Source organism: Podarcis vaucheri (genome assembly GCF_965113315.1).
Source record: "Podarcis vaucheri genome assembly, chromosome: 16".
NCBI lineage: Eukaryota > Metazoa > Chordata > Lepidosauria > Squamata > Lacertidae > Podarcis > Podarcis vaucheri.
The window spans coordinates 12,152,752-12,178,818 of NC_138754.1; the positions used below are offsets into that span (position 1 = coordinate 12,152,752).

General features: G+C 48.0%; 1 protein-coding gene across 4 annotated transcripts; it reads left to right on the top strand.

Moving 5' to 3' along the window:
* On the top strand, positions 1-25,203 carry SLC3A2 (solute carrier family 3 member 2). Of its 4 annotated transcripts, XM_082202263.1 has the most exons (11): positions 73-148; positions 10,593-10,647; positions 13,930-14,391; positions 17,255-17,428; positions 17,718-17,818; positions 18,608-18,676; positions 19,039-19,103; positions 20,284-20,488; positions 21,145-21,288; positions 23,043-23,153; positions 24,126-25,203. In XM_082202263.1, the coding sequence occupies exons 3-11, from the start codon at positions 13,938-13,940 to the stop codon at positions 24,471-24,473; spliced, it is 1,671 nt and encodes a 556-aa protein (XP_082058389.1). In that variant the 5' UTR covers positions 73-148; positions 10,593-10,647; positions 13,930-13,937; the 3' UTR covers positions 24,474-25,203. The 4 variants fall into 4 exon arrangements, with proteins under 4 accessions (XP_082058391.1, XP_082058389.1, XP_082058388.1 ...); XM_082202265.1 differs by lacking the exon at positions 10,593-10,647 and having other exon boundaries at positions 1-148; XM_082202262.1 differs by lacking the exons at positions 73-148; positions 10,593-10,647 and adding an exon at positions 13,006-13,142.
* The last annotated feature ends 864 nt before the right edge of the window (positions 25,204-26,067 follow it).

A 26,067-nucleotide genomic window follows, 5' to 3' on the forward strand; every position in this document is an offset into this window, starting at 1 on the left:
AAGCTTCCTTGGCCGCTCTGGTTGCCATGGAAACATGCTGGTCTCAGTGGCATCAAGATGGCTGCCGTGTGGAAAGGGGAGTTGGGCGGCGGTGAGACTCCGGACAGGCGGCTAGGAAGGAGAGAGCTAGAGAAGGAGGGGAGACGAGGTAACTGTCTGCCGCTTCTGAAAGTAGCGTTTGAAGCCTACTAGCTAACCCCTGCTGACCTTGCATTTCTCATTCTCAGCACAGCCTCCCCTTCTGCTCCCCACCCTGTTCTTTTGCATCAATTTCTAAAAGCAATGACGATAGAATAAAGCCCCCCCCCCGAAGTGTGGCACTCTGTGCATGCTCAGGGGGAGGCAGTTGATTAAGCCTCTTGTTCAAGCAGTTTTATGGCTTGCAAAATAATAACCTTGTGGGCCTCTGTCCAATGGATTTCATGTTGGGTCCATTTTTAATCACCCGACCCCCTTCTTCCTCTCCTAACATATATAGGAAACCCCATCTGATAGTATTATTAATTATGAGGATTTTTCGTGTCCTTTCTCAAAAAAATCAAAAATAGTAGACAGGGGTTTTGTAGGTGCTCCCAGCAGCAAACAGCCCCACCCCCCACAGAGTCTCTTTTTAGCTTCACAACACCCCTGTGAGGTAGGTTAGGTGGTGAGAGGAAGGGAGGGAGAGACCAGCCCAAGACCACCCAGTAAGTTTCATGACTGAGTGGAGGATTTGAACCTGGGTCATCTGTCAAGCAATCTAACCTTGTTGGTTCAGCACAGGGGTGGGGAACCTTTTTTTCAGGCCCAGGGCCGCATTCCCTTCTGTGCATCTTTCCAAGGCCCACATAGCAGTGGTGACTAGGGGCAGAGGTAAAAATGGCTGGAGCAATTAATGTAGAAGTTAGCTTTGTACAACAGGCTAGCTTCTTCAGGCATGCTCCCCTCTCTGTCCTCCATCCAGAGCTGTAGCTAGGTGATCTTGCGCCTCTGGGAGAACCTTCCAGATTGCACCCCCTAGGCACGGACAAATTAGCTCTTTCTGTCTCCCCCCCCTCCACCCATTCAGTTCACCCTCTATTTAAAACCATTTCTTATGAGGCAATAATCGATATATTATTGACATATTTTTAGCCAGTTTTGTGCCCACCCCCATCGCCTGCGCCCCTGGTAGCACCCACCTCACCACCCCCAGCTATGGCCCTGCCTCCTTCCAGACAAGTGCAAGGCATCGCCAGAGTTCAGAGGCATATTTCAGCCAAGCAAAAACACTCAAGGGGGTGCAAAGCAGAGCTGGAGGTGGGATGTGGCGTGAAGAAAATTCCAAGGGCCAGATAGGGTTAGAGGGCCGCATTTGGCCTTCAAACCTGAGGATCCCAACCCCAGATTAAACAGTATGCAAGTTAAGAACCATATGTTTTCTCTTTCTTCTCCCTGTCCTTTCCATTCTGGAAAATGGCAGTAACTCCCTCCCCCCTTCCTGCTACATCACATTCCCATTTTGGGTGGCTCAGTTGCCTTGAGAGAGCCTTTCGGACCCCCTCCTCTCCTTCCCCCACCCCACAAAATAAGCCACCCTTTATTTTATTTTAAATTGTTCCAGGGTTTCAGTGCAGCCCCTCCTTAGGAAGCTGCGGAAGAATAATGCTGAATTAGCCTTAACACCAGGCCAAAGTCCCAAGTCTCTCTGACCTCGACCAAAAGCATTTTGCTGAAAGCGTTTAGGTCCAGTTGGAGTCAAGGTGATGCAAGTCGCTCAGATTAGGGAGAAGAAACATAAGAAGCTGCCTTATGCTGTCTCAAATCCTTGGTCCGTCTTGCTTAGTTCTGTCTTTACTGACAGGCAGCGGCTCTCCAGGGTTTCAGGCAGAGCATCTCTCCCAGCTTGACCTGGAGATGTCATTGTGCAAAGCAGATGCTCTACAAATGGAGCTAAATCCTTGCAAAGAGAAACCCAGGACACCACGGAAAAGAGTGCTAAGCCTAGCTTCCTCCCTGATGTGCTAGGTTTTTTAATGTACTGGGAATATTGCTCTTAGGATATGAGGGAGCATTTGGCAATGTGAGTTATGAATCTTGAACTCTGTCCCCACCCTGTTGTTCCTTATAATTGTGCCTTATAATTTTAAGATGCCAGGAATGAACCAGGGGTCATCTTCTTGCAAAGCCCCTGAGCTATGGAGGGAAGAGACTCCCAGGCAGGTTTGAGAGGTTGCAGCTTAGTGACAGAGCCACTGCTTTGCATGCAGAAGGTGTTTAAAATAGAGAGGAGTTTTTTTGGGTTTTTTTGCAAATATTTTTTATTACATTTTCTATAAAAACTTCCATCTTTCCATTTTCCACATCACGTATTTTAGTTTGTTGAACCTCCCTCCACTCCTCTGACAGTCATCCATAATAATTCTCCTATTTACACATTTCTTAATATATAGTATCACCTTTAAGTAATTTCTTTATATCCTTATTTACATTTTTGCGATGTTCCTCACTTTTCACAAAGCCTCTTTAAAACACACTAGCGTTGTATTCTCCTCACATATAGTTTTCAAATACTCTCTAAATTTTCCCCAATCCTCCAAAAACTTATGGTCTCTTTGAAGTCTAATTTTCCCCGTTAGTTTGTCTAATTCCGCATAATCAATTAGTTTATTTCTCCATTCGTCCAGAGTCGGTACTTGTTCTTGTTTCCACCTTTGAGCTATCAGCGTCCTCGTGGCAGTTATTGCATATTTAAAATAGAGAGGAGTTTTAAGATTACACATGATGTAAAGAAAGTGGATTGGGAGAAGGTTTCTCTACCCCCAAACCTCATAATACCAGAACCAGGGGACAGACAAGAAAAAGAAGTACTTTCTTCACACAGCATGTACTTGGGACTGTGAAGTTTGCTCCAACAAGAGGCATTGATGGCTAACCAACTGGGATGGCTTTAAAGGAGGATTAGACAAAGTCATGGAATATAAGGCTATCAATGGACACTAAGCCTGATGGTGATATTCTCTCGCCACTGTTGGGGGCAGTGATGTGCCTCTGAATACCAGTTGCTGGGAATCACAAATGGGGAGAGTTGCTGTTGCGTTTATGTGCTGCTGGTGGGCTTCCCATTGGGGCATCCCTTTGGCCACTGTGAGAACAGGTTGCTGGACTAGATGGGCCTTTGGGAGGATCCAGCTGCCAGGCTCTTAACTATGTTCAGAAGGTGCCAGGTTCACTCCCAGGTATCACAGGCAATAGGGTAAGAGAAGCCCCTTTATAGCTACCACCATATGGAATACACCCAGATAAGCCAAGATCTGACCCAGTACAGTATGTCTGTACCAAGGAACTGAATATCCTGACATCCGAGACAGGCACCCAGATGGATGCCCTCGTTGAACTCTTGCCCATTCAGTATGTAATCCTAGCCTGCTCTGAGTTAAGTGTTTGTGTATGAGAACCACCACTACGAAATCTTCCACTGAGAGCAGCTGCCTCACTTTTTATCTTGATGGGGTCACCTGGCTCAAGGATGTGATCTTGCGGTACATCGTTCCAAAGAAATAATGAGCCTCCTTTCCATTGATTTTTATTTTATTTTACACATGCTCAGTAATTGCCGTGGTATTTCCAGACCTCCCTAGAAACCCCAAAGACTTGTAGATTTCATTTTAACATAGGGTTTCTGTTTCTCCAGTTTCAAACTTGCAGATCTTTCCATCTCTCTTTCCTTTCCAATTTATTTTGGTTACTCATTACAACAAGCGCAAATACTGTTAACCTGGACAGCTTTTTACTTCGTTTGACATGTTTTTAATTGTCCAAAAGACCAGTGGAGATAGCTTAATTGAGTCAAGAAAGACGACTCAGAAATCATTTTGAATGCTCTATTACAACATAAAATGTTATTGGGACATGCATCCCTAACACCAGTAAATTAGCAAATTTTGAAAAGTTGTTTGTCAGTTTGCTATGCATTCAGACACTTCTTAAGATATTGCAACAAAATTTTGTGTGATGGTTCCTGAGATCGAGGAGCCAGTTTTCATCTATGTTTTGATACAGTTGGGTGCCATTTTGAATCAAAATGGCAGACTGGACCTTAAAAATTTCACTGATTGCAGAACTGTGCTGTTTGTTTGTTTGTTTGTTTCTAAAAATTTGAAAGCAACATCAGCTCACAGGCTGCTCATTAACAATAGAGAAGATATGCTTATACACATTCAAATCTTAAAATACACTGGATGGTTGATCAGACCACCAAGTAGACACAGGTCTTACCTAGCTAAGGTGGATGTTAATTGAAGAAGCATCAGCTACAGATAGTGATGAGTTGGAACGCTGTCTTGTAAGTCCAACAAGTCTAAGTTAGAACTAGCACTTTTTTCGGGGCCGCAACCTCGCACAGTGCCCCCAAACATACATTTTTAGGCGGTGTGAAAGCACGGCCCTGAAAAAGTGTGTATTTTGGGCTCCGTGATCTCATGCGGGTCATGTGAATCACGCAGGAGCATGGACAGAAAGATGTGCACCCCAGTTTTGGGACTCAGCATGTTGGAGGGTTTGGAAATACAGTTCTCAACATGGTGGGAAAAGCTATGATAAAGCAATGTGTATGCCTGCTTGCTCAGCTCTTGAGGTGCTGTTGATGAGCAATTTCAAGGGCCCTCCAGCACCTACTCTCCTTCCTTTTACTATATATTCAATTTATTATTTATTCAATTTATTATTTATTCAATTTATATCCCACCCTCCTTTCCCGAGGAGCCCACGGTGGCAAACACACAAACAAGAAAACAGTTCAAACACCTTGCAAACAGTTCCAACGAGGCTACAGGCTGGGAAAGTCCTCTGCTTAAAAGGCCTGTTGGAAGAGGTAGGTCTTCAGCAGGCGTCTGTCTAATATTTAACAAGAGGTGGTTGTCATGATACTAAAAGCCAGATTCCTACATTGTTTGGCATCAATCTTTTGATAAGACAGTCTCTGCAGGAGGCCCTCACCTGCGGAGTGCAGTGGTTAGTTGGGTATGCAGTGAGACCAGTGCTTTTTTCCAAGAAAAATGGTGCAAGAACTCACCATGAAGTTGTTACAACAAGTGGCCGGGTGAGTCGGGGCAGCCCTGAACAGATGCAGGTTTGACAACAACCATGTTCACCACTCACGGAATGCTAAAAGCTACTGCAAGCTGTCTCCCTAGCTGGTTTGGGGTCACCCCTAGTTCTGGTGCAGGTCAAATAAATGCACCCCCGCCTCCCTCATTCTCTTAGATTCAGGCGGGTGGCTAGGGCAGTTCAGAAGGGCCCTCGTGCAAACGTGCGCATGTGCAATAGTAGAGGCCTGGCTCGAAAGCTTAAAGCCCGACACTGCTACACGGGGACAGAAAAGGAAATACAAATTGGCCCCGTGCTGTAGCTTGACCAATCATAGCTAGGAGAGGCTAAGAGCTAGGTGGAGTCATATATTTTAAAAAGTGTAGAGACCCATATGGGGCCAACTTCCATTTTGAAGCTGAGAAGTGCCTGAACTGTGCTCTGGCTGAAAAAGGTGAGACCATCCTTCAGGGATCCTGGTCTCAAGCGGTCTAGGGCTTTACACACCAAACCCAGCACCTTGAAGCTAGCCAGGTGGCTGATTGAATACAGTGGCGCCTCGGGTTAAGTACTTAATTTGTTCTGGAGGTCCGTTCTTAACCTGAAACTGTCCTTAACCTGAAGCACCACTTTAGCCTAATGGGGCCTCCTACTGCTGCCGCGCCGCCGGAGCACGATTTCTGTTCTCATCCTGAAGCAAAGTTCTTAACCCGAGGTAATATTTCTGGGTTAGCGGAGTCTGTAACCTGAAGTGTATGTAACCCGAGGTACCACTGTATTTGTCAGTCAAGGGGGTGGTCTTCAGATAGAGGCCTGCACAAAGTGGGACCAATGACCAACCCCCAAATTTCCATTCCTTGGGTGTCTGCGACTGTATTTCTAAGCCTTGACTGCACCGGGGGGGGGGGGAGGGGGAGGGAAATGTCACATCTGTTCTGGATTTTTATTATTGTTTTGATTCTGAGAAGTAGAGCATTTTGGCGGCACAGCCAGTTCTCGGATTGCTTGCTTGCTTCTCTGGCATTAGGCCCACCCTGACTGTGATTCGCAGCCTCTGCAGTCAGCACAGCAGTGGTATACTAAGGCCTCATCTGCACAATACATTTAAAGCAGCAGCACTTTATACAGGCAGTGCTTCCCCCAAAGAATCCTGGGAACTGTAGTTTGTTAAGAGTACTGAGAGTAGTCTTGGGAGACCCTTCCTCCCCTCAAAGAGCTGCCAGTAGTGGTTTAACTATCAATCTCTCTTCCCAGGGAACTCTGACAATTGTAGCTCTGTGAGGAAACTAGGGGCTTCCTAACAGTACCCTTAACAGACTACAGTTCCCAGAATACTTTGGGGAAGCCATGACTGTTTAAATCAATCTGATTCTGCCCTAAATGTATAGCGCAGACAAGATCTAAGTGATGGTGACAGATGTGGTTCCAAGGGGGCATGGCAGGACAGACTGAGGCTATGTACACACCATACGTTTAAAGCACACACTTCCCTCAAGAATCCTGGGAACTGTAGTTTGTTAAGGGTGCTGGGTATTGTAGCTCTGACAGATAAAATATCAAGTTCCTAGGATTATTGTGAGGGGGTGTTTGCTGCTGTATGGTGTACAGTATATGCAACTTCAATGCAAACTGGGCTGGAATTGGAACCAAAGCCTGTTTTCGACTCATACACACTGCTGTTTAAGAGCAGTTGATACTCTTTCCCTTTCCTTCCAGTCCTGCAGTAACAGGGGCCAAAGTTTAAGCCCTGAATTGCTGCCAAACAAAGTTCTGCGCCCAAGGACCTTGAGTTCCGGGGTTGGCCCAAGAAGGGGAAAGAACGATGCTGGGAATTATGGCCCTGCTCTTTGACCATTAGAAATCGTACTCAGCGATTTATCTGAACTCAGCATAGTTTCGGGCCTATCATTGTACGTATTCTTAAGGGCTAGAATCTTGGAGTTTCTTAATTCGGAAGGTTAAATTCTGCAGTACTGATTCCACGCACTTAGCAAGGTGGGGCTGCGGAAGCATGAGAACTGAAGTAGATCTGATTTGAGAGCCTGATCTTACTGCCTGGGATTCTCTGCTGGATTCCTGTGCTGGAATAACCAGCCACGGTGATTACAAAACAGTGGGAGGCAACGGGGTTTTCTAACTGCAATGTTGTTGCCAAAGTGAGGGAGCTCATTTGCCTTTCTGGGGCAAACGTGGCTGGGAAGGTAACATCTCGGACACAGATAAAAAGTTCAAAGCTTGTTTACAACAGCAAGCATTTTTCAAACCGTTTCAGCTCAGTGGACTGGTCTGTGGCCAAAGCATTCAGCTCTTTTTGAACCGTAGCGGGTGGCGGAGGGGAGAGAGAGGACTCATGTTGCTCTCTGGCCAAGAGTGCCTTTATCTGTGTGAACTCGAGTGAGTCTCGGCGGGATCACGCAACAGGAGTGTGCACCACCATCCATTAGAGAAGCAGATAAACATGCGGCAATAACATACCGCTTTATTTTCCGCAGCCTGGCAAGGACCCAGCCTTTCTGCTTGTCCCGAATAACATTGAGCGGCACAACAACAACAGGAGGAGGAAGGATTCTGGGAATTCGGGGAGGAAGATTGTATGGTGTAAACACACTGGGGGAGGACAGCATTTAATGCAGGGAAAAATAGGGTCACCAGGAATTCTGTGCATCAGGTAGGATTACTGTCTCTTTTTGCAGAGCTCCTTCATCTGCTTTGTAAGATGACTGAAATTTCCCTAAGTCAGGCACAGGGAGTCTTCTTCAGCCTGAGGGCCACATTCCCATCTGGGCAACCACCTGGGGGCCGCTGGGCAGTGGCAGAAAGCAAAAGTGAGCAGAGCAATGAATGTGAATTTGACCTTTGTATGGTGGGCTAGTTTCTGCACCCACACACAATCGTCCATTTTGGCAAGAAGCATTAATAGAGTTGCATTGCAGCCAGGCAAGAACACCCAAGGATGGTGCAAGGCAGGGCTGGTGTGAGGCTGGGGAGGGTGTGAGGCCTGCAGAGAGTCCCAAGGGCCAGATAGAGAGGTCTGGAGGGCCACCTCAGGTTTCCCTAAATTCCTTTGGCCTTCCAGGAGTTGCTGAACTGCAACTCCTAGCACTCCTAGCAAATGTGGCCAATGGCCGGGGACACAGAGAATTGTGGTTCAACATCTGGTGAGTCAAAGGTCCCCTAAACACGTGCCCTAAGTGTGGCTAACCACACAGCTGCCACATACTAGTTTGCTGTAAAAGACACAGGTGCAGGAGCATCTTTTAAAAAGGCAACCATCTTTTAGCTGTGTTTCCAACAAGTTCAGTGCCATAAACAAAATGGATGCTGTTAGACCTTTAGTAAAATCCAGATATTTAAATCAAAGCAGTGCCCTGCCCCACACAATGAGGCCCCACATAGCATCATGGTTAATCAGGCTCTAATAGCTGCTAGGCCCTGAAAAGGGCAACCAGAAAAAAGGACATTGTTATGTGTGCCTTGCTTTATCCCTGCTTTGAGATGCCTGACTGCTCCGATGGGATTTCAGATCTGGGATTCAAAGCTGGCTCGGAGCCCAGGCCTTTATAGAGGCTACAAGATCTGGCCTGCAGGCCCGCCTCCTTCCAGGCAACGTGGGGCGAGAAGCACGTGGATCCCTTACTTAGCTCTGGGGCAGCCTCACCCCTGTTGAGGCTTCCTCCCACCTCTCCTCCTCCTCCTCCTCCAGCCCTGGGCTGAACACAAGCCTGAACGTGATGGAAGCCTGACCCAAATGTTGGACAGGTATTTGATGGAAATCAAAAGAGGAACGGTTGGAGTTTAAGAGCCTTGGGAGTGAGGGTGCTCAGGAATGAGTGCCCTTCAGGAGTTGGGAGAAAATTGCTAAGGAAAAAAGAGGATATTCCATTCTGCCAGCATTCTTTGCCCAGGTCCTCTAGAAATAAGATATTGAGGTCAGATGGTTTCTCCCTTGGGTTGACAAGCACAACTGGCTAGAATGTTTATATTTATTTAAGTAGTATAAGTAGTTGAGACTTATACCTTGATTTCCAAACAATGTGGAACTGACAAAAAATCAGATGTGTATTATTATTATTTATTTAGGGTTGCCATATTTCAAAAAGTAAAACCAGCTTTTTTTAGTTAGAAAAAACTCAAAAAATGTTGCTTGCCGAAGATCCAGGACAAACTGGCACCTTCCAGAAATCCCCCCTGGAAGTCCCTATTTATTATTATTATCAGTCACTTTATACAAAAGGAAGTTTTAAAGGGGCTGAACTGGATAACACATAGAAATTTAAAACAAGCAAACATTAAAAACATAAATACAAAATCCATAAAATGTGCATCCAGTAAGATATTAAGAAAGCCAATCCACGCTACTAAAAGATGAGCAATACTATAGGTGCATGAGCATACAAAATACAAATACAACAACTATTTTTTATACTATATAATGTTGGGCATGGAAGTGCTATTCCAGGCCAACTGATTACTACCCAGACATGCCTTGGTCCATGATGCCAGTCAGGGGCGCCATTTATGTGGGGCTGTAGGGCCCGAGGCCCCCCAAACTTTCACTGAAGGGGCTGGGGCCCACCAAAGTTCTGCGGCAGCATGTACACATGCTTCAGAGCATCAGCACAACACGTCAGCATGCCCCACAACACGTGTGAGTGACATCACGCCATGGGAGACCTGGGTTCAAATCACCCACTTAGCCATGATGAAACCATCTGGGTGACCTTGGGCCAGTCATTTGTCTCTCAGCCTAAGCTATCTCACAGGGTTACTGAATCCCCTCTTGCTGGGCTTTTTGGGTCCACCAACCCTTCACAAATGGATGCGGGTGGCGCTGTGGGTTATAAGCCACTGAGCCTAGGACTTGCCAATCAGAAGATCGGCAGTTCGAATCCCTGCAACGGGGTGAGCTCCCGTTGCTCGGTCCCTGCTCCTGCCAACCTAGCAGTTCAAAAGCACGTCAAAGTGCAAGTAGATAAATAGGTACCGCTCTGGCGGGAAGGTAAACAGCGTTTCTGTGCACTGCTCTGGTTCGCCAGAAGCGGCTCAGTCATGCTGGCCACATGACCAGCTGTACGCCGGCTCCCTCGGCCAATAAAGCGAGATGAGCACCGCAACCCCAGAGTCGTCTGCGACTGGACCTAATGGTCAGGGGTCCCTTTACCTTTAACCCTTCACAAATATATGCAGGTCTGTTAGATGTACAAAATGTCTTGTGTGGGTGGAGGCACTGACACCCCCCCCCCCAGTTTAGGTGTCAGGATGTTTTGGCAGCGGGGACAAAATCCACTTAGCTTGAGGGGAGAGGGAGGTCAAGTTAAAAGAGCCAAAGTCTGCTTTCAGTCTTGGCTTGTCTGAGAGTTGTTTACTGCCCTAGCAATGAACATTGGGATGGGGGGAAGGGAGGGAAAGAGGACAAGAGAGAGAGAGAGAGGAGGACTGGAGCTTTGACAAGTTTTGCTGAGTCAGGAGATGCGGCTTAAGGTGGAAGACTCTGGAGCGGTTGGCTTCTTGCTGGGGGAAAATTCTATTTTTTCTTTCTACCAAAGGAATTCCAAGATCAGCTGAGGCCGCGCTGAGCCTGCACAATTTATGACAAGCTAAGTAAGCACTTTAAAGAAATGATAAGATGTTTGGGGCTTTCTTTTCTTATTTTAGGGAAGGGAGGAAAAGGCAATTGTGCTTGGGAGAGACAAGATAAAGAGATTATGCATGGATTATAGATGGTTGTTATTTTCAGGTGGGATTCAATCACATGTCACCAAATTCATGTTGCACAATTATAGTTGATTGGAAGGTCTTGCAACACAAAACTGCTTTTTGTGATAAGGAAAGGGGAAAATGCACTCAAAAGTGTGTGGTATAAACTTTGCTTTGGCTCAACAGTCATCTAACCTTAGAGGGTTTTTAAATAGCTTTTTGTTGGCTTTAATTAGCAAGGATCATAGGAAAAATAAATGATACAAATGAAGAGACCAAGTCTTCTCATGTTGTTTGTATATCACAAAAATAGCATTAAAAATTAAAAATTTGTACTAATATCTGCAATATATGGGTCTAACCTTAGAGGTTTTTAAGAATATCCAGCAGTTTCTAAATGCTTTAACATAAAATGAATAAATAAAATAACCTCCCCACAAGCAAATCAGGATGAATGCTGATTAAACAGCAACCTTCATCTAATCTCCCCTAGGAATCTGACTGGTCTTTGTGAGAACAGGATACTGGACTAAATGGGTTATTTGCTTGATCCAGCAGCCAGGCTTACATTCCCCTGCAACAAATCAGGATAAATGCAGCAGGAGGCTTCTTTCAAGCCTAATTTCAGCGTGGCAGATACTCCAGGAGAGGCCTCTGTGGGTGCCCCACATTGACAACCTCTGTGTTCTAGCCTCTGTGTTGTACAGGATCCCTGCACGATTTCATGCCTGCTGCCCACTCCTCAAAGGAACATTGTTTGCACTTGAAAGCACCCAATTTAAGGCAGGGAATAATCAGTTGCTTCTTGCAATTGTCCCAAGGCGGATGTCTACACCTTTGATCTCCCCACAGATGCCGCCACAGAGGCTCAAAGTCTGACACTGACTCCCGCCCTCTTCATTTCTGGTACAGTTCTGTCTTGGAGCTGAAATTGTATAGCAAGGAAGGATCTGAAAATTGCCCCCACTTTCCTCTTCCCACTTTTGCCTTGCCTGAGCAAGAATGGAGCACTGAATGATGAGAAACTGGCTGGGAAGTTATTTTCTTACTTTAATTGTTTAATTTTTGTTGCTTATTGACTTCCTTCCTTTTAACAATTGATAGAAGGTACTCGATCTGGGATGGGAAGCCTGCAGGCCTATGCAGCTCTCAGATGGGGAAAAAGTTCATAAAAGAACAAGAAAAGTGATCAAGGGGGTTGGAGCAAGCCCTCCTTGAGGAAACTTCCAGGGCATTTTAGTTGAGAAGAAAAGTTAATGTGCCAGTGGCACATGTTAGAGGTATTGTAAGTGGGTGCTTGGTGTGGAGAAAGTGAATGGGGGAAGTCTGTCTTTTTCTCTCTGTCACTTTTTTCTTCATAATTCTAAAGCTGCGTACATAGAATATCTTCACAACACATTGAAAACCCCCCTCTCCCCTCAAGGAATTCTAGGCAATGTAGTTTGTCAAGTGTTGCTGGGAATTTTAACTCTGTGAGGGGTGAACTACCATGCCCAGAATTATTTGAGGGAAAGAATGTGCCCCGAATGTGCTTTAAAGGCACAATGTGTACCCAGCTGAGGGACAACCAATAAAGCTGAATAACAGGCGAAAGGATTTATTCACACAGCTCATAGTTAATTTGAAATTTGTTGCCATGAGAGGCAGTCATGGCCACCAACCATCCAAGAGTGACCTCCTAAACTTATAACGGTCTTTTTCTTTCTTGCATATTGCATTTTGCTGTATTAAAGTTTGAATCTCATAGAAACATTGCGACACAGTGAAATAAATGGCGTAAGAAACAAAAAAAGCAACCCCCCCCACACAAAATCAAAAATCAACACGAATCTTTCATCTTCAATGGCGAATCCACAGAAACGCTGTGGATCACCAGCATGAAGCTCACTGGCTGCTGGTAGTCCATGGACCACAGTTTGAGAATCTCCAGCCTAGCAGCATCCCTGTTGGCTGTCTCCTCCTGCAAAGCTTAGGTTCTCACGAGCATGAAAGCTTAGATGGAACCTCCTGGTTCAGAGGCAGTATACCTCAGTTAGCAGATGCCTGGCTGGGGACAAACAGTAAGGTGAGCTGCCATGCACCTCTATGCCTCTCGTGAGTCCCCCAAAGCATTTGGCTGGCTGTTCTTAGAGGCAAAGAGAGAGAGAGAGATGGACTTAATTGTCCCAATTTTTCGTTCCGGGGTGGTGGTGATGATGATGATACGTACTCAGACGCCTTCGCCATCGTGAGGTTGGCGAGGCAAGCTCTGTTCCACCTTAAGCGCCGGCCTGGGGGAGCCGGGAGGGCGGGGCGGGGGCGGAGGCTCCGAGCCTATTTCAGCTGCCGGCCGGCGAGGCTTTGCTCAGAATCGGATCGAACCGGATTTCCTCGAGGAGCCAAGTTCCGGATCGTTCCAGGTAGAGATTGGAGAGACCCCACCTGCCGGGCTCGCTCCCCATTCCCCTGATTTTACAACCCGCGTCTACGCACTAGATACACCTCCTAAAGTTGGTATCCAGAAAGCGGATAAAGGCAGAAGAGAAGATCTGGATTAGGGGGGGTGGATAGGGTCCGGGAGGGGCAGCGCAACGCCTCGGTAAAAGGAGCTTTCTGTTCAAAATCCCCCTTCCCCTCTCCATAGGGTTGCCATTAGAGAGCGTGTGAATTTCACCTCTTATAATAGGGAGGGGAATGTATTTGGGGTTAATTGCCCCAGGGATCTTATAGGGGTGGCATAGTGACTGCTGCTGAGGGGGTTTTTTTGGGGGGGGTCTAGTCTCTGGCATACATAAGGGGGTATTCCTAAAGAGGGCTCTGTAAGGGGGGGGGGTTACTAGTATCCAGGAAGATAGGCAGTTTTTGGAGGAACGGAGGTTTAAAAATGGACTTTGTCTCCAATTTCTAAAATGTGAGGTTCTAGGGTTTGAGCCTGCTGGAAGGTTTTCTGTGCAGCTGTTCATTGTGGCTGCTGGGAAGCTAGGCGGGCTTTTGGTGCCCCCCCGGGGGGGGGGCACGGGCACCAAGGATAGGTTTGGAGGCCAAGCCTTTGATGAACCCCCCTCTGTTGGATGCATCCAGGAAGGGTAGCTGGTCTCTGTGGAAGACGGGTGTGTTGGGTCAAGAAGAGCCTTTTCCCCCAGAAAGGCCTTGTGAACTAAGGGGGCTCCTCTATTGCTTCCAAACCGCCTGCTTCCTTTCCCCCAGGTGGCACCATGACCTCCCCGGGTGTAACCCCCGACACGGAGCTCGACATGAAAGACGTGGAGCTCAACGAGATGGAGACCGAGAAGCAGCCCATGAACGCCTCTTCCCCGCTGGCCAGCTCGCCGGGCAGCCCGGGCGAGAAGAACGGGGTCGTGAAGGTGAAGGTGGCCGAGGAGGAGGAGGAGGAAAGCGCCATGGTGGCCAAGTTCACTGGGCTCTCCAAGGAAGAGCTGCTCAAGGTGGCCGGCACCCCCACGTGGGTGCGCACCCGTTGGGCGCTCCTCATCCTCTTCTGGCTGGGCTGGCTGGGCATGCTGGCGGGGGCCGTCGTCATCATCGTCCAGGCCCCCCGCTGCAAGGACCTGCCCAAGCAGGAGTGGTGGCAGAAAGGTGGCATCTACCGCATCCAGGATGTGGCAGCGTTCCAGGACTCTGGGGACGACAACGTGGGCGACCTGGCAGGTGGGTGCTGCAAGGGGGGGCGTGGGGGTCTCTCCTCCCCACAAGTCCTAGCTATTCCTTTGCAGGAGAGGGCAGCGGCTCAAGAATAAAAGCCTTGCACTCAGAAGGTCTCTGGTTCAATCCCCAGCATCTCTGGGAAGCTGCTGCCAGTCAGTGTAGACAGCACTAAGCTGGATAGACCCAGTGGTCTAACTCAGTAGCAGCCGGCTTCCTATGCTCTTAAGGACACTCTATTTGAAGGGTTGTGGATCAGCATTGGAACGTCTCAGGTGGGTGAGTGAGATATCATCGTTTCCAGATTCCCAGCTTTCCAAAAAAAGAGCAATTATCTACCCTTTGTAGAACCCGAGACATGGGACAACAAGTATGAGCACTATTTTTATTTTTGTGTGTTCAGAAACTAACCTGATCCCCCCCCCCTCACCTGCTTAGAAAATTTATTGCGGGCTTGTAGGTCCAGATTTCCTAGTAGTAACGTGATGTAATTAATGGGCACAGTGCTTGTGTGAATGCCAGTCAAGGACTCTTCCCTTTTCACTCAACAGCCTTGAATGCCGGGGTGGGGGGTGGGACCCATCATGAATATCTGCCCTCCAAGCTAGTTAACAGGGTGTTGTTGCTCAGAAGTAACTGATCTGCTGTAAACAAAACTTGAGAAGGTTCCTGGAATATAACCCGGGACCTATGCTTGCCTGCCCTTAATGCACCCTCCCTATTCCTCTCCACTGCCGTCAAAACGACTATTTTTCAATGCAGAGTTGCTGGCTAAGGTCATTGCAGGCAAGTCCCGCAATGAGGCTTCTATGGCTCTGAAAATCGCCTCCTGGGCAGTTCAGGATCTCCCTATTGGGCTTTTCTTGCTGCGCTCAGCAGTGCTCTGAGTACATGTGATTAGCAGCTGCCTCTCCACCCCCCCTTCCCCTTTGCTGGCTGCCCACCCATAGACTGGTACCAGCCAGACTTCCCTGTGCCAAGCAGCCGGTTCTATCCGGCTTTGAAGCAACCACTGGCCTTTGTTTCATCAGTTCCTGACGTCAGCGGGACGCTGACTCAGCACGGAGGCGGCTGGCTGGGGCTCCACTTCCTTTCCTCCACTGTCTCACTCTGACCTTGCTTCCTCTGGAGATCAGGCAGATAGAGCCTCGTGGCTGGTTGTGTGAACCTGTGCCCTTATTTGCTCAGCTCTAAGTGCATTTGGGGGCTGGGGGGGCATCCAAAGCTCAGGAAGGGCTTATTTTCTCCCTCACAACATTGGAAGTTTGCTCCCAAGCTAGTTATTAATTAATATGTTTTATAACAAATAGAATAGAATAAATAAGCAAAACTGGGCTGGGAGCAGACTTCTTACTACATTTAGATTCTTTATTATTATTATTTATTACCAAAGTTTATATATTGTCCTTCATTTGTAGATATCAGGGCAGTTCACATAAAATTAAAACATAAAATTACAATATAAAAATAAGAACAAAAACAAACCAATTAAACCAAATAATGGTACCATTCTGCTCTGCCGTGGCCAGACCACACCTGGAGTCCTGTGTCCAGTTCTGGGCACCACAGTTTAAGGATGATATTAGCAAACTGGAACATGTGCAGAGGAGGGCAACCAAGATGATCATGGGTCTGGAAGCCAAGCCTTATTAGGAATAGTTGAGGGAATTGGGCATGTTTAGTCTGGTAAAGAGGAGACCGAGAGGAGAGATGAGAGCCATTTTCAAGGCCCTCAGGGTGGCATGCATTGTTTCTCTGGTTTCTGTTTTTATCAACACAACAAATCTGTGAGGTAGCTGAGGCAGGGACACTGCGACTGGCCCCTCAAGGTCACCCACTGAGTCCCATTCCTGAGTGGGAATTTACCCTGTTCTCCCAGGGTCTCAATCCATCACTCTTAAGGTAGTATACATGTCTTTTTCTCTTCCTCAAGTTTACCCTCACAGCTTCCCTGTGAGGTAGGTTAGACTGAGGGACTGCCTGGCCACCCACTAAACTCCATGGCACAGTAATAATTTGAACCCGGGTCTCCCAGTGGTCCTCTAAAGGTAAAGGTAAAGGGACCCCTGACCATCAGGTCCAGTCGTGGGTGACTCTGGGGTTGCGGCGCTCATCTCGCTTTACTGGCTGAGGGAGCCAGCGTATAGTCCTCTATAATGCCTCTAATAGTCCTCCTCCTCCTCAGCCCTGTTAAATTCCCTGGCCTTTAAAATCTTAACAACAGAAAGACTCAAATTGACACTAAGGAGGACTTGGGAAGCCATTGTATAAACTATTGGCTCATATAATTTTCAAGTTTGTCTCTACAGCACTGAGGGCTGGAAGGCTCTACTTGATTGATTGATTGATTGATTGATTGATTGATTTACTGATTGATTTACTGATTGATTTACTCATTATGTTTCCGTCGCACACAACTGCTGTGCTCTGTTGCAGACTGTGAAGCAAACTAAGAAACTGCACTTAAGTATGGCTTCCTTGCTCTGTGCAAACTGGGAACCGTGGCTAGTGTCTTCCAAACAAGCTATGATTTGTGTAAGCCAATGTTTCCCAGTTTGGATGTAACAGGAAAATATGGTTCCTGGCTTGAGTCCCTGCTCACACAAAAGGAGGGGCAAAGTTCGTGCCAAGGAGCCACAGTGTGCATTCATATTCTGGCTTGTAAAGTCAGGATTTGATCCTCCAAACTCGGCTTGTTAAGTCTATGGCCATAGTCTGTGGCCATAGTTGGGCTGTTAACTCCGCTGGCTGAGTCCTACATCATCTCTGGAGCTAGAATTGAGCAGGGGAACCACTCTCTTGCTGCACTGGCAGCCCAACCTTTATCCCCCCCCCCCAATAACACCTTTGTTTCTTCCTGTCACTCCAGGTCTGAAGCAGCAAATGGATTATTTAAGTAAACTCAAAGTGAAAGGTTTGGTGATTGGGCCTCTCCACGTCAATCCTGAAAATGACCAGGCTGGAACCAACCTCAAGGACATCGACAAAAGATATGGGACGCTGGATGAGTTCCGGGAAGTCCTGCAGGTGGCAAAGAAAAAAAGTAAGGGCCAAGTGTAACCACAATGGCGACTAGCCATTGCTCTGCCCCTGAATGCCAGTTCCTGGGAATCGCAAGGGAGGAGAGGTGCTGTTGTGCTCAAATCCTGCTTGGTGGCTTCCTGTTAAGGCACCTGTTTGGCCACTGTGACAACAGGATTCTGGGCTTTGGCCTGATCCATCAGCCAGGATCTTGCTCTTATATCCCTGGCCGCAGTGCCGGCAACAGGTCTCTGCAGAAGTTCTAGGAGTCACCTTTCTGACTTGTGATGTGCCTTGCCTCTCTCTTTCAGGCTTGAAGGTGGTTTTGGATCTGACCCCCAACTATCGCAGCCAGTCGCCTTGGTTCAGCCAGGAGATCAGTCTTAACAAGGATTTGCAGGACAAAATGAAGGTGAGGGGGGGAAAGCACACAATGGAGCATTGGGAAGATCCTAAGGTTGCCACCTTTTTTGGGTGGTGATGGGGAGGAATTTCTTTACACCTGTGCCTGGGTATCACAGGTGAGGAGAGTTGCTGCTTGCTTGCCCACCCCCCAGAGCTAAGGTTCCCCCCATCTGATTTATAGAATTATTATTATTATTATTTATTTATTAATATGCCACCCATCTGACTGGGTTGTCCCAGCCGCTCTGGGCGGCTTCCAACAAATGATATAAAAACGCAGTAAGGCACCAAACATTAAACATCATAGAATTGTAGCATTGGAAAGGTACCCCAAGGGTCATCTAGTCCAACCCCCTGCAATGCTCATGCAGGTGGCCCATATAGGGTTTGAACCTGCGACCTTGGCGTTATCAGCACCACGCTCTGACCAACAGAGCTAACTGGTTTGAGTCTAAATACTTTAGATCAAATTTAGAAACTAAACAAACCTGTAATTGGTCACATATGCCCGTCTCTCCAGCAACTTGGGGCAGTGCACATAGCATTACTGGCCTTGCAACAATCCCGTAAGGTAGGCTGAAATAGCAGGGAGGGGTCTGAGCAATGGCCTCCTTAACGTGAAACAACACTTGTTCCTTATAGCAGGTGGGCCAAAATAAAACTACATTCACCAACGGCTAATGAGCAGGGACTGAGAAGGAGGAATCAACCAACACAACAGGATTTGGGATCTTTTTTAGTGACCCTTGAGGACTAACTGCTTGTCTGGTCCTGTTTTTTTCTTCCCATCCCTCAGGAAGCAATTACGTTCTGGCTGGAGGAAGGTGTCTCTGGGATCCAGATCGGGGGCGTGGAGCATTTAAATGTACGTGGTGAGCCCATCCCAACCAGTCTCCATTGATTCATCCTTCTCCCTACCCACCCCGGGTCAGGGCACGAGCGCTTAAGGGACAAAGTGAATTCCCTTGTGAGCTGGTATTAAAGAGTGATGGCTTCCTCTTGTCAGATATATGGAGGTTGTTTTTTTCTTACAGGGGGAGGGACTTTTGGGTTGTACAGAGTGGAAGCTCAGTGGCAGGACATCTGCTTTGCATGCAGAAGGTCAGAGTAGTTATAAGGCCACTTCCTGCATTCCTTCCTGTTTGGGATAGTGGTTGTGGGGTGGAGCTTGAAGTTCCTTCCCTCAGCGTGCATCTATCTCACTTGCCAAACATGTTATTTCCTCAGGACACCCAAATCCTGAGTGAGTGGAAGAACCTGACAGAAGAATACAGTGTGGACGACCACACCAGGTAGGTACCACACCCCCTAAGATGCACAGCTTCCTAGTCTGATCCCCTCCTCCTCCTTTAAGCTTCCAAGCTGTGCTGCATATACATAGTGAACTTACATAAGAAAAGAAAATCAAGTTGATAAATCTGTGCCAAATCAAACTATCCTTCTGCCGTTTCCACCCCTTGCCCCCCATTTTCTCTTAACTTTTTAAAATTCTGCTTTTTGCTAATAATGAGTGAAGACAGGGGTGCCAATTTGAATAAAATATTGGGGTGCCCAAGTAAGCCCTGCCCTGCATCATTGATCACGCGATGTGCACGGACACCATTTGAATGGCAATCCTCATCAACTTTGAGGGGGTCTGGTCCCCTCAAATATTTTACTGGGGCTGCCGAAGATCCCTCAGCTCCTAGGAGTTGGTACCTATGAGTGAGGACTAAGATGCCATACAGGGCGCTGGAAAAGCCCCAGTGCCTTCTGAGCTTCTACTGAAGACATGACAACCCCAGGCCTATTTGATCCATATTCCATTTAAAAAACAAAAAGCAAAAAAAAAAAAACCCAGCTTCTAAACGTGGTGTAGTTGTTGGATTATGACCTGGAAGAAAAATCGAGGTTCAAATCTCCACTCAGCCATGAAGCTCATGGGGTGATCTTGGACCAGTCACTGTCTCTCTGCCTAACCTACCTCGCAAGGTTGTGGTGCAGACAAAATGGGGAGGCCCAAGTATGCTGCCTTGAGCTCATTGGAGGAAACAAGAATCAAAATATACTTATATAATAGAAATAAGAAAGCACAGTAAAACCAGTTGTGCTGTGCTTGGCCCAGGGCTTGTGTCACCTTGATGTCACTCAGCTGCCTCCCATGGGGGTCTTTCATTTGAGCCGTCTCTCAGCGGTGGCTGGTGCCTATTGGCTGGTGGGGCAGAAGCAGGAGGCGTAGCCAGAGCCAATCACAGGCACAGCCACCTAATTCTAGTTTTGCCCTTCCTGCTGATTTCTACAAGGGCAACACTGAGACCGAGGAGGAGGAAGCTGAGAGGCAGGGCCACCCCCATCCCAGACTGGTTGTAGGCAGGAAAGCAGGCAGGTGAGGGTTGGCTGAGGGCAGACTGAGATCGATGGGGCAAGTGCGGCACTTGTCCTAATGAACCGGCCTCCACTGATCTCCATCTCTCTCTCTGCTCCTCCTTTCAGGGTGCTCATTGCAGTGACACGCAGGCAGGATGCCGAGGGCATCTTCTCCCTCCTCAACGAGACCACAGGCGTGGATCTGCTGAGCAGCCAGTACCTCCTGGGGCTGGTGAAAGGCGGCCAAGAAGACAGCACACGAGGGGAAGCAGCCGCCAAGATGATACGCCAGTACATCCAAGAAGCTGGAGACAAGTGGCCCAGTTGGAGTGTGAGTGACAGCCTTGGAGCCAGACTCTGTGGTTGCGTCTGCATACGTGTGTGTGTGTGTGTGTGTGTGTGCGAAAGAGAGCAAGGGGCGTGGTTGGCCGCCGTTTGTGGCCTGTGTGTGGTTGGAAGTAGTCTTGTGCAGATGGCGAGGGCAGCTGGGTACACTTGCCCCAGCCCTCAAAGGGCTAAGCTGGCTGGGGGCCCCCGCCAGGGAGTGGCTGCTTTTTTGCTTGAGTTTACAGTGTTATTATTACAAAACTCTCACCCCCAGGCCTCAGACAAGCTCTGCACAGGCCTGGATGAAGGGGTGTGTGTGTGTGTGTGTGTGTGAGAGAGAGAGAGAGAGAGAGAGAGAGAGAGAGAGAGAGAGAGAAAGAAAGAGAGATGTGGCTGGGTTGGGAAAACCCAGTGGAAAAAAGAGTTTTTCAGTTGCCTGCCCTGCTTGCATTTGCCTCACGGAATTTCAGCCATCGGCCCTTCAGCCACGTATGGTTGAAATCACGTGAGTTAAATGCAAGGGCACCATGGGTGAATTGAAGGTGAACAGGCAGAGGAAGGAGGGACATTTGCAGGCATAGACAGCTGCTGCTGCTGCTCCAATGGCCCCATTCTACCCCAAGCTTGATTGGATGCTGACTGTCTGTCCTCCTCCTGCAGGTGGGAAGACCCGACATTGGCCACTTGGCCTCTCCGATGGGCGAGCCTCTCCTTCGCCTCTTCCACCTGCTGCTCTACACGCTGCCAGGGACGCCCTTCACGGACTACGGAGATGAGATCGGGCTGCGGGACCTGCCAGGACAGGTCAGGGTGTGACGTCAGGGTCTGGGTGCTTTGCTGACGGGTGGAGGGACAGATATGGTGGGGTAGAGTGTGTACGCCGCAGGCAGGTTCGGTTCTCTGCATCTCTGGGTAGGGCTGGCAATTTCCCCCCACCTGAAACCCTGGAGAGCTGCTGCCAGTCATTGTAGATAATACTGAACTCAATGGACCCAATGGTTAGACTCTTTATAAGGCAACACCCTGTAGTTCTACATAACATGCAAGCACTAGTCTGTGCAAGGAACCTGCATGTCCTTTGCTTCAGGCAGCAAGGTCTGTTTGGTCTGTTGTTTTGCAAAGGGTGCGTGGGAGCAGGAAGGGTCAATGAGGCTGAGGAGATACAGCAGCGGAGGCAAGTTTTCGGTTCTTCTTTCTGGTGGTTTCAGGAAGCTAGATGGGCCAATGGTCTGATGATTTACAAGGCAGCCCAGTGGAAAGGCATCTGCCTTTTCATCAGCCATAGGCATGTAAATGTGGGCACACTGTTTTTGAAGACTGGAGAGAAACCAGAGAAAGTGCTTGTTGTGTGAGGAGCATTGAAAGGTGCCAGGAGCTTCAATGTCCCCCACAGACGTGCAGGAGAGGCATTCCTTGGCCCCTGCTGCTGGATAACCCAGTTCTTGCCAAAGGATTGTAGTTTTCACTTTATGAAAACAAAAATCTTGGCAGCACAACAAATGCATTGCGAAGGGGCCTGCTGTTTCCGGAGTTCCCATGGTTCCTAGCAGGAGGTGCACAAACAACAGCCATCTGCTCTGTGGGCGGATGCTCAAGCAGCAATATCTATTTGTTGGACCATTTTAAGGCTTGCTCTGGGTGCAGGGAGCAGATCCTGAGTCTGTAACATGCTGGAGCTGGCGAAATACCTGCAAGGGCAGGGATGGGGAACTGTGGTCCTTCAGATGTTGCTGAACACCCAGCTCTCATCAGCGCCAACCAGCAGGGCCGATGGTCAGGGAGGGCATGAGTTACAGTCCAGCATGTGGAAGGCCACGCCTTCTGTTCTGGACACATGTCTCAGCCAATCAGGGATCACATATTAAATGCACTTACAGAAGGGTAAATCAGAGATAAGGGTCCTGTGCCCATCAGCCCTGGTCAGCTTGGCTGATGGTCAGGGATCTTGGGAGTTGTAATCTGTGGGGCACGTCTCCTGCACGTCTGTGGGGGACATTGAAGCTCCTGGCACCTTTCAATGCTCCTCACACAACAAGCACTTTCTTAGCGGATCAGATCTGGCCCAGTGGTATCCTCCCCACCACATAAAAAGAACCCTGCTGGATCATGCCAAAATCCCATCTGGTCTAGCATTCTCTTCTTAAGCAGCCCAACCAGATTCTCTTATGGAAAGCTCTCACGCAGTTCCTGAGCGCAGCTGTAATACTCTCCCCAGGTTTGATTCCCAGATACTGCCTTTCACAATGGATGGAGAACATAGCCGTCATATTCCATCCCACATCACATGCAGAAATGCAAACTTGTGTTTTTATAGTGTGTCAAGCCTCCGGGGGCAGAATGGAATCTGAGCAAATTAAATGGACAAAAACGTTACTTATATTTGCATTGTGGTTTTTGGGACTTGGAAATTCAGATTTCTTCCTGCAAAACACTGGTGGTGGTGGTGGTGGTTTTTAAGGTGCTGTAATGGGTCGTGTGTGATGGGTCTTGTCTTTTTCTGACCTCCCCCCCCCCCCAAGTTGCAGCCATGCTAATAGTAAGTTCTTTTCTCCCTCCAGCCTGCAGCCTCCAGTGTCATTCGTATGCAGTGGGATAATTCAGCAAACTTTGGCTTCTCGAAAGCAAATCAGCAGCAGGTTAACTCAGCAGCCAGCAATGTCACTGTACAGGTGAGTTGCAGGAGTGATGGGGGAAATGTGGGTGGCTCTTGCCAGTAATTCGCAAATGATATGGGGACACATGCCAGCATGTCACAAATAAATATATCCCCAAAATTATCAGCTTAATGCCAACCAAAACTCCACCTAGCCTAGCATCCTGCTTCTAACTGGTCAGCCAGATGCGCCCATGAAGCTCACCAGCAGGGCATGAAGGTTCTTGTCATAGGAACATCAGAAAGACTGTCTTGTACTGAGTTTGGTCATTGGTTTATCTGGCTTTGTATTGCCCACACTGACTGGCAGCAGCCCTCCAGGTTTCGAGACATGCGGCATTCCCAGCCCTCCTGCAGGGGCTGGGGATTGAACCTTGGGGCAAGGCAGTCTCCTCTGTTCCCATTCTTCTCCAGGCAAAGTCCAGCCAGATAACTCAGGAGCCAAGCTCAGTGTAGTATAGACCGCTGGTGCCCGTTAGGTCATTTTTAGACTCTGGACTTAATGGTCCAGCATGGAGGGCCTCTGGTGCTGATGTCTGCCCATGCCTTCACTCACCTCAAAACAGGGGAAAACGGCCCTGCTGTGTTTGGGGCTCCCTCTTGCTCATTCTGCTGAATTGGGGCCCCGGACTTCTGCCTGAAAGTCACCATTGAGCGGGAGAGCTTTCCCTTGCTGCTTGCCCCCAGTGTCTGGTAGGCAGAAGTTTAGGCTGCATACACATCATACATTTAAAGCGCATTCACCTTCCTCCCTGCAATAATCCTGGGAACTATAGTTTAACGTACACATAGCTACAATTCCCAGCAGTACCCCTAGCAAACTGCAGTTCCCAGGATTTCTGTTTGCTTGTACTTAAAGTTTATGGTGTGTAAGCAGCCTTAATCGCTAAGCAGTTTTTAGATTTTTAGCGCCGGTAATGAATAACTTTCCCCTTGTCTCTCTCCCCTCTCTCTTTCTTCCCCTACCCCTTCTGAACAATCCCTGCAGTCACAGAACAGCGACCCGGCTTCGGTCTTGTCGTTCTTCAAGCAGCTGAGCGAGCTGCGGGGGAAGGAGCGCTCCCTCCTTCACGGCGAATACACAGAGGCTGAAACCAGCAACCCGAGTGTCTTTGCCTACCTGCGGGTCTGGGACCAGAACAAGCGCTATCTAGTGGTCCTCAACTTTGCTCCCAGGGACCAGACCATCTCCATAGTGACGTCCCCTCCCCTCCCAGACCAAGTCACAGTGGAGCTCAGCACGCAGCCCACGGAGGAGAAGAAACAGCTGAGTGTACGGGAACTCAGGCTGGCTCCCTCGGAAGGGCTCCTGCTCAGTTTCCCGTATGTGGCCTAGTTTGACTTGTGGCTCCCCCAGCCTGACAGGGAGGAGCAAAAGAGCAGGGTCTGTGCAACTCTCCTTGCAAAGGAGCAGCCTCTGAATTCTTGAAAGGGCGCAGTTTTCACAGCATTCTGATCTTCCTCTCTCCTGTATCACCTGATTTTTTTAAACACCTGTCTCTTCTCTCCCTTTGCTCCCCTAATTCCTTCACTCCTTGTACATTCCTTGACCTGCCAGTATCTGGAAAAAAGAAACTTTTTATAGTAGGAGGGGGGAATATGTGGACCCTCAGGATGTTGTTAAACTCTGACTCCCATGATCCTTAGCCAGGGTGGCCAGTTGTGGGGTAGGATGGGAATTGTAGTTCAATAACATCTGGAGGGCTGTGGGGTCCCTCACCCGTGGTGTAGAGCTTAATGTCCCCACCACCACCGGATACACTAACATGTCATGTGCGTGAACTGACTGTCCACAGCTTCAGTTTTGAATATCATTTCCACATGGTGTGTGTGCTTGTCATTTGGCTGGGCAGCTTTCATCCTTGAGAACTGACAAGTAAAGTTATATGTTTTTGTGCAAACTACATGCCCCACCCAGCTCCTTCTAAGCCTCTGTACTTTGTGGAATGAATATTACTGCAGGCGCATAGTGTCCGTGCGAGCCTGTCCTGTTCGTGTGCCTGTCCTGTTTGCCAAAACTGTTGTGAACTGGTATGGAATGAGTTTAATAAATTTCTCTCTGCTGACTCTTGTGGTTTCTGTTCAGAATGGTAGTGTTTATGCATGTGCACACAGCCTCTTTCAATTCCCCTGGTAAATCCCAATTCCTTGAACAGCACAGTTGTCAGTGGCAGGGGTAGTAGTAGTGCAAATGGCCTGGACTTACACCCTCAGCAGCTTGGGACCAGGTTACTTAAGGGTACATGTGCTCCTCAGATGGGTCACCACTGAGAGTAGCACATGCTTAGATTGTACTAGAAACCAGCAATCTGGAATCAATTATCAGCCGAAATTAGACAGGCACCTAAGTGTCTTGATGGCTAGCTGCCAACTGAATATTTTGCTTTAAGAAGTCTTTCCTTGAGGAGTGACCCAGCCATTTATGGAATATTAATTTTATATCTTTAAGATTTTTAAAAAAGTTTGTAGGAATGGTATTCATTGTTCGTTGTGTTTTGATGGCCTCAGGCTGTGACACAGTTTTATACATTTGTTAAAGAATACCTGTTAAACAAGGAGCATAATAGCTCTAGCTATAGGTTTGAGTCTGATGGAGGAGAGCCAGCAGAGAGGGTGTTTTCTAGACTGGGTGACTTCCAGACATGTGTTTACCTTGATCATGTTGCACAAGTGTGGAATTTGGGATTGGGACAAATAATTAAACAGCCTGAATATCTCTGGGCTCTCTTTTGCTTCTTCAAAACCCATATTTACAGCTGTAAACATAGGTTACGGTAGCTTTCAACTTTTTCTGACATGGGACTCATCTTTAACCAAAATGAGCAGGCAGGAATTTTTCTTTTTGTCATAGATATATGGGGGTAATACTGCTGATGCTCATTTATTTTATTGCAATCCACCTGAGACCAGCTTGTGAGCTGGTAGTGGGC